The sequence below is a fragment of the Condylura cristata genome, unplaced genomic scaffold, assembly GCF_000260355.1.
Source record: "Condylura cristata isolate star-nosed mole 26May11 unplaced genomic scaffold, ConCri1.0 scaffold00043, whole genome shotgun sequence".
Taxonomy (NCBI): Eukaryota; Metazoa; Chordata; class Mammalia; order Eulipotyphla; family Talpidae; genus Condylura; species Condylura cristata.
The window spans coordinates 1,403,475-1,415,183 of record NW_004567144.1 but is presented as its reverse complement, the minus strand read 5'-3'; the positions used below and the strand labels follow the sequence as shown (position 1 = coordinate 1,415,183).

Genomic DNA, 11,709 nt, shown 5'->3' with positions numbered 1-11,709 from the left:
ACATCAAGTGATCCAGCTGAATAAGTAAGTGGTAACAAAGCAATTCTCTCTTCTTTTTTCCTGTTTGTATGAATTCTGTATTTTGGTGCAGTGCATACACACTAGAGTTCTTTGGTTTTCTTAGCAGCAATCTGATTATCTAGTATACCTCAGCTTCCCAAGGAGGGGAATTGTTAGAGATAACATAGTAACTGTAAATAGGCCTTGTGAAACTGGAAAAGTAACATAGGAGGTCGACAGCCAACATGCACTGTTTTCAATGGCAGCAAGTCTACACTATGACCCAGGTGGCCTTGGATAAAGCCTTTGCCCTCTCTCTGTAAAGCCTAGGGCAACAGGACTACACGGGTGGAGTAATGAACAAACTATGGGTGTGTGAGAGCAGTAGAGGATTTGGAATCAAGAGGGGAGCTGGGCTCAAGTTCCAGATCTGTCATTTTCTGTTTTTTTAAATGTAAGCCAAGCACATCACTTCTCAGAGTTTCAGGACCATTATCTAGAAAATACAGAAAGAAAGAAAGAAAAAAAATCTACTTTAAAGGATTCTTAGGACAATCAAGTCAAGTAATGCTAAGGAACTAATCTGCTTACCACAAGTTTCCATCTGCTGTTACTATTACTCTGACTTCTTAAGAAGTTTGATTGTTGTTACAAAAGAATCTTTGAATCAGAACTTCAGGATTAGACAAACCCATAAAGAATGTATGCTTCATTTGTTTCCAAACTGTATGTCCTAGAGTCCTAAGGTTCCACAAGAGTGATCTGAGACTTCTCTGGGGGCAGTGAGTGAGAAACACTGGTTTTAAATCAATCACCACCACTTGTATATGTGTATGATATTTCTGAGGAATTGTTTATTAAAGGAAATCTTGTGTATCCTTGAGCAGAGGGTCTCTGAGGATTCTTTAACTTCTGACATTTTATTTTTTTCTTACACCATTCTTAATTTTGGACAGTATTTGGTTTCTCCCCTCAGGTGCAATGCCACAGTTTTCCTACAACCATAGTATCCATGGATAATAACAAGATCTGTTCAAACAACAGAAGCCATAGGAATGAAGTGCATTCCCTATCACTGTCAAAGCACAAGTTAAACTCTTTGTATTTCTTTCACTATGACCTAATATTTCCTTCCACTTTGGTTCTTATTGTAATTTAAAGAACAGTAAGAGTCCCTTGTAGCAAAATTTGAAAACGGTTAATTTAGTCCAAACCGTTTCAGTTTCTGAAAGAGACACTGAGACCCAGAAAAGGAGTTACCACCAAGGCTACCACTAGCAATTAAGTGTCGTGCCTTTATACTCCATGTTCTTTCTACCTTATCATTAAGTATTTGATGAAAAAAAAAAAAAGAATTTGATGGTATGTGTCCTAAAGATGATATTGAGGGCAGAAAATCAGTGAGGTCCAAGATTACTGCTAGGGTAGGCTTCTGCATGAATACACATGGAGAACAAAGTATCTTCAGGTATACAAAGATGTGGCTATATGAGCTATCATTATGGGTAGATTTGTTGATGTCTCCTATGAATCAAATGAATATGGACATTTGATTGCTATATGCTAATGTGACGTACACAAGATGTTCTATAATGATTCGGGCTCTTTTCTTGATTTCTGCGTTTCAGTTCTCCTATTTTTAAAGAGGAGAGCACACCAATCTTATTCTCACGTATTTAAATGATCAGGACAGGATCATGTATGGTGCCTCAGCTGTAGGAACATTCACAAATTATGATTTTCTTTATTCCATCTCCTCACAACATTTTTCCTTACCAGGCAAGGCTTTGGCCCACTTCACCACATGTACAAGCTGTCTCTCGCCTAGTTCGTTGAGGCTAGAGAGCAAGGCTGCGAAGGAGTCGGGCTGGTTGTTGTCATGTCCAGCACACACCACACCTGGCTCAATGGCTTCTAGGACATTCAGAAAGATGGGCTGACACTCATAGCCTTCAATGTGTGATACTGTCAGCTTCTGAGTTGGCTCCTCAGTGGGGCTACTGGCACTGGATGACTCTCCTTCCTCCTGTAGTTTCAGATTACCAAGTTTCTTCAGTTTCCGGGCTGTTAGGGAGAGAGGAGAACTTGGGTTTACTATCAGGAGCCAATGTTCCCTGGATAAAAAAATAAAGATGTTCATTCTGCCTGGTGACACACTATAAACTTCCTAAGGAAAAGTTCTCAGTTTATGTCTAGCTGAATTATCCCAAGTCCCAATTAAACTCAAACTTTCATATCTTGTTTTGCCTTCAGTCTCTTTGTCAGACAGACCAAGTGTATTTTGATAAGGCTCTTCATAAATGTAATCTTCAGTGTTCATATGATGAACCTTCAACTAAATCATTTATTAGTGTATTAATGATTCATACAGTCATTCATTCAACAGACGTCCTTTATTAAGTCTTTGTTTTTAGATGCAGAAATGACTCAAGTCCCTTACCAGTCTGGTAGAAGAGAAGTAAATGCCCACAAACAATTCTAGAAAATGTCAAACTGGTAATGTTACAACAGAGATATTAACAATGGAGGAAGGTCATGAACCATGTATTGGCAGGGTCAAGAAATGCTTTATGGTAGCATTTAATTGAGACCTTGAACAGAGAAAGTGAATTCATGGTGGGAAGCCCATGGGGATTACAACTGAGGTGGAAAAAATGCCCAAAATGAAGGATGACGTAAAAAAAAAATATTCAAAGGAATTAAAATTTTGCATTAAAAAGGCAATGAGAAATGCTTGGGAGAAAAGTTTGCAACCAATGTGACTAACAGTACACAAATTCATGGGTGAGATAAGTGGTTAATTATGAAGTTGAGAACAAAAATGGGGAGGATTTTCTTTTTTTTTTTAGATTGATTTCCAAGCATCCAGAAACACATACGGTTTTATAAAGTATTTCCTGAAAATTGTACAGTCGTACAGATAAAGTTAATGCAGAAATCATAAGCTCACTTTTTCCAAGCACCAATATTGGCCTTTCCAGTCCGCCATTTTCTTCATTCTGTTCTTGTGCTCCTTTTGGTGTTTTCTTGAGGTCTTTTTCGTCTCATGTATGCCATGTCTTGCAAGTCTAGTTTAGGTTCATTTTTCCTCATATAAGCCAAGGAGTCATAAACCATCCCCAAGTCAGGTGTTTTTCCACCTCCAAAATGGATTTGGAATCCAAATGCAAAGATGACATCAGGTGTGGTTTCATATAGTTTAGCTAATTTTCCCCGAATTTCTCTATTAGGCCCTGTTGCTTCCCCTGGATGAAAGATATCAATGACCATTTGTTTCCACTGAAACAGAAATTGGTCATGAACTTCCTGGTCCACATAACTACTGTGTAATTTATGATGGCAACAGATCTACAGGCAGCCAGGGAGGAAAATTGCTGGGGCCTGATTTTAAAGGAGTATGTATGAAATACTATGAAATTTGTGCTTTATCTTACTTACGGGGATAGGCAAATACAAAATGTCTTAAATCAAGTAAGTGATGTATTTATGTCTACCTGGCAAGTCTAAGAGACTGCTAGGGTAAAAGACTAGAAATCCAGTCCTGGTGAAGAAGGGTTGTACTTATTGTTTTGGTTCCAAGGGACACCAAAAAGTATAAAAGTGCATCAACTTGGATTTATTTCTCTCTTTAAATACACACGCACACACACACACACACACACACATTTTAGTTGTTAAAACTCTCTGAAAATGGAAAAGTTGCCAGGCACTTATGTCACTGAAGATAATGAAACAGATTAGATGCAGCATGGTTAAGAATTCAAGCATCTGATGGCAATGAAGTTAATAAAATGGCCTTGAATAACCCTTTCCATCTTCAGGATACTAAATTCTGGTATTATTAATCCTACTTTGGGCTCCACAAGTGGGGGGAATATTCTGGTGTTGCAGTGTATTGTCAGACATTATGCCCAAATAGGAACTGTAACACACTTTTTGTTTGTTTGTTTGTTTTGTTTTTTAGCCAAAGGGATTGGAGATAGGGTAAGGGTTAAAATCTCCAACATCATCAAAGAAATAATAAAATGTCCCTGCCTCTAAAATCTGTCTACCAAATGGTAAACATGTTAGGTGGCAGCCATTAGAAAGGATAGAAATAGCATTATCTTAACACTATTTAAAACAGCAATAATTGTAAACTGAAACCTTATGAACCACCTTTTCCCTATGTTCACACACATAATTTAGAAGTTAGTATCCTAATTTTAATTAATTTTATGCTATTTCCCTAAAATTTATATCAACATATACATATATGAAAAGTTTACAACACTAAGACATAAAATATATAGATAGTGGCACTGGGGAAGACCATAATTCATTTTATTTAATCCTTTTAATAATAACAACAGTAAGAAATATAAGTATGAAACAGAAAAACAGATTGCTCAATTAAAATGAATACATACAAGATCTGTTGCTCATCTGTTTCTGGATCCTGCAAAATAATCTAGAACCAACTTTTAATTCTAAGCAGAGAAATAAATCCAATGGAATCTCCAATCATAACACAACTCAGTATATATCAAGGCAAGAGTGGATTATTTCTGGAAAAACAACTAGGGTAGAGGGGGCGAAACTGGTGGGGTTGGTGGTATAAGAGGAGCGTTTCCTGCCCGAAACCTGGAAAATCAACTCTGAGTGCAACATGACTTTATCCAACAATAACTTATGCAAGACTTGGGAAAGTCTGTAAGATATGCACACCCACGGTCAGTTCCCATGAAGGGCACTGGTTGGAAGTCATGAACTGGGCTCACTCCATCTTTTCCCAGAGCTAAAGGCAGTATCTTGTCTTATGAAACCACTGCTGGCATGGTTTTTTTGTAGATAGATCCACAGGCTGTCAGTGTCTACTGGTACAGTTTCTAGAGGTAGATCCCTGCTTCTCCATCACTGCTATTTTCTGGATTTCAGCTCAGGAGTAGCCAAACCATGTCTCCCCCCACCCATTTCTAGCCTGGTAGAAGATGGAGATACATCTATGCCTGAGATAACTAAGAAATAAGGGCAAGTATTTTCCAGGGTCTTTTATTTACCTTACTCGTGAACACATTACAACATTTAATGCCATAAAGACCCTGATGCCTTGAACTCTATCTCTAGCTGAACAGCAGAGATGAGGAGTGGGGATGGGCTTATATCCTCCCTGCCTTTCATTATTACTCTTAACTGCTGAGTCCAGTATGTAGCATTAACTTCAGAATGGAAAAGGCAGCAAACTATAAGAATAGTGTAGAGACGGGTTTTGGGTACTACAGTGGCCTAAAGATTTACAACATAAAATATTTGAAAGGGTACTAAGAAATAAACTCACCTAAGGAGATTAACGATTCACTGTGTCTTCAGGACATGTCAAAGTAATACAGTGATGTGTGTGTATTTGTGTATATGTGTAAGAGAATGATGGGAATCTGTTGAACTGAGTGAATGGCTTCTTGGCTCCCTGCCCTTGCCACACAGGCACATGTGTGGTCACACATACACACACCACTAGAAGACATTCAGAGAATATTTAAAAATTTGCCTGAAATACATCTTTGTTCAAAGGTTGAATTCAATGTTTGGGACTTCTCACATTAATCTAACCTTTCAAGTCAAAAGAGGGAAAGATGAGGTTAGATAGGTGCGGTTTCCCTAGTGACAGAGTTGAAACTAGAATTAGGGATCCTCTTCCTAATTCAGAATTACCTGTGCTACAGGGGCTTTTCTGAAAAACTCATTTGTACTATACTAGAATGCCTGGCTCTTAGCATTCCTTATAGATTTGCATTGCCAGTAGTTGCTTTTAGCCATATGTGGCTACTTAAATTCAAATTAATTAAAATTAAAGAAAAAGTAAACATGTAATTTCTTGGTCTCAATAGCTACATTTCAAGTGCTCAAAACTCACACTGGTGGCTAGTCACTGCTACATTGGACAATGCAGATACGGACATTTCCATCATATCAGAAAGCTCTATGGAACAGTCCTGTGAATCTAAACTGTTCTCTGGGGCAGCTGTCCTTTTGTTATTCCCTACTCATGCCATTAAAATGAATAATAGAATCCAAATGAATTTTATACAGATGAATCTATGGGCTTTTTCAAAAGGTGGAGGGATGCACAAAGCAATTGTTACTGGTGCAATCAGTGAGGTACACCTTGTCACTTCGACTATCCTGCCAATGACTCAGATCTCAGTGGGGTGATGACTCCTGGACCTAAGCAAACTCATTACAAGCAAGATCAATATGTTCAGAGACTGTGGGGAGAATCCATCAAGATGAAATAATTCTTCTTCTCTGCATAGTGCTAATGAGAACTTGGCTGGTATTTTCACATCCTCCTCCTCTGGGACTTATATGGCATCAGCTTGTGGAAGGGAAGTCACATTCCCACTTGCCTCCATGAACTAGGTAATACGGTGCTCCTGGCCACAGTGGTCCAAGCTGCACCAGGTGTTCTGGCCTCTCTGCCTAAAGAGGGTGACTGTACGAAACATAATTGAAATCAGATTCCATTCATTCTGCTATGGGATCCTCTGTTCTCTCTTTGCAGCAGAGGCCAACATGTTGCTAGATGACTTGGGTGCTGCACAATGAGGCTTGCTAGTCTCAGCTGTTGCTCGATACCCAAGGCCTTATTTTCTTCCACGAAGGCCACCTCAATGCCCCTCCTGCTGTCTGCACCTGAGCCCCAGAGTCAGATCTAATTCTTCCATATGATATACAGGCCTACCAGCCCCCATGTTCTGGGAGATGCTCGTTGGCTTGTTTAAATTGAGTGGGGAGGCCAGGGTAATAAAGACCAGTAAGGATGAACTGCTCTGACGGTTAACAAATTGCTTTCAGTTTTAGCTCAGAGCAGTGATAAGAAAGGGTCATGACAAGGTGCTTCTCTGTCCCTGCATACCTACTATTTAGGAGGCTAGAACACCTGAAATAATGTGTGAATTCTGCTGCTTGTATCTGACAGAACTCACTGTCTGGTCTGTTGCATTAGATATCTGAGTAGGCTGTTTTTACAGCACCAGAGAAAGATTTTTAACATCAGTGCAACACTTAGAAGGGTTAAATGCTATCATCTGTAGTTTCTCTGTGACCTTTAGGTATTGTTCCTGCCTCCTTCCTTGATACTTCAAGACAGAGGCCTTTTCATCCATGAGCAGAGGAAAGGTGAGGGGAGGGTCAGCTTGCAAAGCCTTAGAAATGTTTTTATTCCCATATTTCACCACAGAATTTGGAAGATAAAATACACCATACACCCCCAACTATAATAAACTGACTCTACTGCTTTTCCAGTTTATTTAGTCAAACATGAATCTAGGCACTACTGTGAAAGGGCTGGGCAGATGTCACTAAGGTCACAAATAAGTTGAATTTTTCAGTGTGGATGTCTTTCAGGGACCTGACTTAATTAGATGAGCTCTTAAAAAGAATCGGACACTTTCTGAAAAGACACTTGTGTGGTCAGTGTTATTAAACATTACATTTTCTGTTACTGACTCTGAAGATCAGTAGTTTGCATGGCAGGAAAGAGGGCAGTTTCTAGGAGCTGAGGGCAGCTTCTGGCTGACAGCCAGGAAGAAAATAGGGCACTTAACCCTAAACTGCAAGGAACTGAAGCTTGCCAGTCATATTAACTTGGAAGAGAGCCCTATATTCCAGATTAGGCTATAGCTTCACTAGCATCTTGATTTCATCTTTGAGAGACTAAGCTGAGAACCCAGTCAGCCTGAGTTACTGAAAGGTAAGCTAACATATGAGCATTCTTTGAAGCTGTTAAATTTGCAATAATTTATTCTGTAGTAATAGAAAAAACCAGATTTTTCTATAGAAGTGTGGTGGAGCTTTGAAGTGAGATTATCTTGGCTTCAAATCAGCTGTCAATTACTAAGTTAATAACTTTGTACCCTTTGTCTAGCTTGTTGCGAATTCATTTCCCTCCTGGTATAGATAAGCTCATGGGGAAAAAAAAAAAAAAAGGACATGCCCAAGGGGAGACAGTGAATTGGTGTTAGGTCTGAACAAGGATTAAAATCTTGTGACTTCTAGCCAAGAATCTTCTCTGTTATCTAGGGCTTGACTATTTTTGTTCAGCAGAGATTTTTCTCTGTATCCCCAACACCTATTACAGTGGTTAGTACAAAATACCTATTACATGCTCAGTACATGCTAATTTAACATGCAGTTACACTGCTTGTACATAAGGCTTTATGATTGTTCTTGGCTAAATTATAAAGGATATCTGTATTTCAGTCAGCTTATTTTAGGCCACAAGACATTCCGAGACAAGATATGAACTATAGCTAGGACAGTGATCTATGTTCCAAATTGAAACAAACAATGTCACACTTTTTCTTCTGTATCCCCTTTCATTCATAGGGTGATCTTCTTTCAGAAGGGAATGGACAATTCCTCTGGGATCCCTAACCCATTGCATGCAACCATTCCTTGGCAAACAGGGGTCAAGGAGCTAGTATTTTCCTATGGAAGATGAGATTCCTCAAAGAAGTCAAATACTATTAGTGTGACCTTATTTCACTAAGCAAGACAAACTGGACTTGAGGATTGCAGCAGCACCACTCCTGTAGGGATGTCCCAGTTAGAACACCTGTTACACTGCAAATAAACTTACTGGAGTGGATATAAGGCCTGCCTTTTAGGAGATGATGCCCAGAGGCCGAATGGCACAATTTTTCCCCTGTGCATTATTGCAGTCCTTAAGTTGCAACAGAAAAAAAAATGCTGTTAGTAGGCCCTCCAAGCTGACTGTGTCATCTAAACATTCTTAGAGAATAGGGTTATAGAATGGTTGCTGGTGACCTAACTTGGGCAAGGGGAAGAAAGAAAAGCAGGAAAAATAAAGAACCAGCTCCAGTACCGAATGAGTGGGAAGAATAACACATTATAAAATGAAATAAAGTAACAGCATTTCTTCTCCATGCTTGTAAGAATGACTTCAGATCTTTAGTGTAATTGTAAGTGTTAAGCAAATATAAGGGTATGTTATGTAAAAGGCTGCAAATTCTTTGTGAAACTAGGTGAGGCTACAGGCACATGAGTGTATGTGTGCATGTACTTATATATTATAATACTTAAAATGCAAAGATCATGAACTCAAATATTTTTCACTAGTGAAGCAGGTATGTAATGAAAAAACAGCCTAGTGACCATAAGTAGGATGAGTTGGGGGCAATGATAGTGATTTATGCCTCACACATGGACAGTCTATGCATATTTCTAAGCCAAGACTATGCAGGGACAGCAATTCTGTAGTGGATTTTGGCAGTTTGAGGCCTCTGACTTAACCCTTGTCGAGCATTTTTCCATCCACTAGGATTAGAATCAAGGAATTTCACTGCATGTAACACTTTTGGCTTAGTATATTGGGGGCACTGAATTAGGACCGGTGGGGGGGGGTTCACTATGTGATCTCAGGAACATCTATTTCCTTCTTTTGCTATTACTTTCCTCTTATATGTATAAAGGATAACAATCAACAGCAAACAGTCTGGACTCAGTCTCAACGATAAGCCTGGATCTTTTTCTCTTAGTTGTATGATTTGGGGCAAGACATAGACTCTCTGTTCCTCAATTTCCTCATCTATAAACTGAAGACAATAGCAACCTAATTCATAAGGGTGTTAAAAAGGAATATAGAGACACTGCGTTTATATCTGAGAGTAAAGGTAAGATCCTATACCACAAGAAGGGCTCGACAAGACTAAAGTATGGTGAAAACATTACTGAATTTAAGATAGCAGAATGAAATGATGATGCCGAAGTCCCAAATGTTTTTCACAATTATAATTGAATATTATGAGATGTGTGAACTTTGAATGACCAATTTTATTTCTCCTCAACCTCACTTTTCTAATCAGTGTAATGTTGACAATATGACCTGAATATTATACAAGGACTATTGCTAAGAGAAAATGAGATGGCCTCAATGTAAGTGCTTTGAGTCCTGTAAAAGTGTGTATTAATAGGCAGACTATGGTGTTTTTCAATTATGGATAGCTAAAATCATCCTGAAAATCTACTTTGGGTGGAAAACCTGTAACAAATATGATCCTTCCATATTGGACAACTGGTCTCAAGTCAAAAGCTGAGGGTCAAAGGGCCAGGCTTCAGAATCCTAAGATCTTGGAAAATCTACCTCACTGAGTTCAATGCATACAAAGTGCTCAGCACAGAGGAAATTTTGTAGATTAATGAATGATGCTTCTTACTCTTGCTAATTGCCAAATCCCAAAATGCTCCATTTCATTCTCTTTATCTCAAGCAGTTCAATTTCCTGAAAAAACTAATTGATGAAAAATACTTTTCATACAGACTGAAATCAACTAGGAGAGAGGATCAGAATTAAAATGGTACCGAGACACCAATATAGTACAGTTGTAAATTCCTCAGGGTTCTAGACGTTTCATTAAGCACCCTTGAGAGGAGGTAAAGTGGGTTGGTACATGTAGCTCCAGCCACCCCTCCCTCTTCCAATAAAGCAGCAGTGCTTTGTTCTGTATCTACATTTGGGACTGCACATCAGATTTTGTTTGAAAAAAAAAAGGGTCCATTGCCAAGAAAATGTTAGAAGGCCCCAGATCTGTTTATATTTTTCTTTCCCATCCAAACCAATCTCTGTTTTAAAGATGATTATACTAAGGCCAAAGCTAAGTCAAACCCAAGGTCACACAATTAGATGGTAACAGCAAAGGCACTATAACCAGGTATCTTAACTTCTGAGGTAGTATGCTTTCCATTTCATTAAACTGAGTTGCAGACTAATGAGGTTAGTGAGAAATATCAGTTGGGGATGAATGGAGAAGAATTAGTGCAGAGACAAGAGATGGAACAAAGCCAGTCTTTGTCAGGCGTGGAGTAAGAGATTAGTAGGGAGTGCACTCAAGCATAAGTGCACACTAGTAAGTATCGCCAAATTCTCTCAGGCAAAAAGGCTCCTTGGTCCTTCCCTCCACACGGTCATACTCTTAAGTCAGAGAAATAGTCAGAAAAAAGAATATCAAATTTTATCTTTCAAGGTTTATGTTGGACTATTTAGTCTAAATGGTTTTTAGTTCATGTAGGAGTAAATGTAATTAATAATAGAATGATACGCAATGATGCACTGCTTTGCCAGAGCACAAGATCTGGAAGAAATTATTTCCAAGTTTCCTGTCTCTGACTACTGAGCCAAAAGAAAGGGGTTCACCATTCAGATACCATCCTGGGTGAGGGGCACAAGTCATTACCAAGACCTACTCATGTGAAATTGCAGAGCCTGAAACTGCTTTCTCATACTAGGCTTTTCCACTGGAAAAAGTAACTACATGAATTTAGAGCATACATGCTTTTACAATTACAGTTAAACTAACATTAAAAACAAATGTGAACAGTCCAAGCTGAACAGGTCAGCCTGACCTGGAAAGCAAATGAGAGAAAAAAAAAAAAAAGGGAAGAAAAAAAAGAAAAAGGAAAAAGGCCCAATGTTAACAGCATTAATTCTGTCAGTCTGTTGTAAATAAGAAAATACCACTGGTATATTAATGGCTTTATTAAAGGAAAATTCACTGGCAGAAATATGCAGCAGGCAAACAAATAGAAAACAGTTAAAAAAATAAACCACATTAACCTTTAAATCCACATTAGAGAACCTCTTGTTGGCCTAAAGATTACAATTCTGCCCCAAGCAGGGCAAAACTCCCTTCGCTCCCGAAATTATTCTTT

The 11,709-nt window shown here is 38.7% G+C and overlaps 1 protein-coding gene and 1 pseudogene across 1 annotated transcript in view; both read right to left on the bottom strand.

The window, feature by feature from the left end:
- AR (androgen receptor) overlaps nt 1-11,709 on the bottom strand; it is a 198,027-nt gene that overhangs the window by 10,203 nt on the left and 176,115 nt on the right. The window contains exon 4 of the mRNA XM_004694437.1: nt 1,777-2,064. Within this exon, the coding sequence (XP_004694494.1) occupies nt 1,777-2,064 (288 nt within the window). The remainder of the gene's footprint in view (nt 1-1,776; nt 2,065-11,709) is intronic.
- Nucleotides 2,947-8,694, bottom strand: LOC105854496 (annotated as a pseudogene).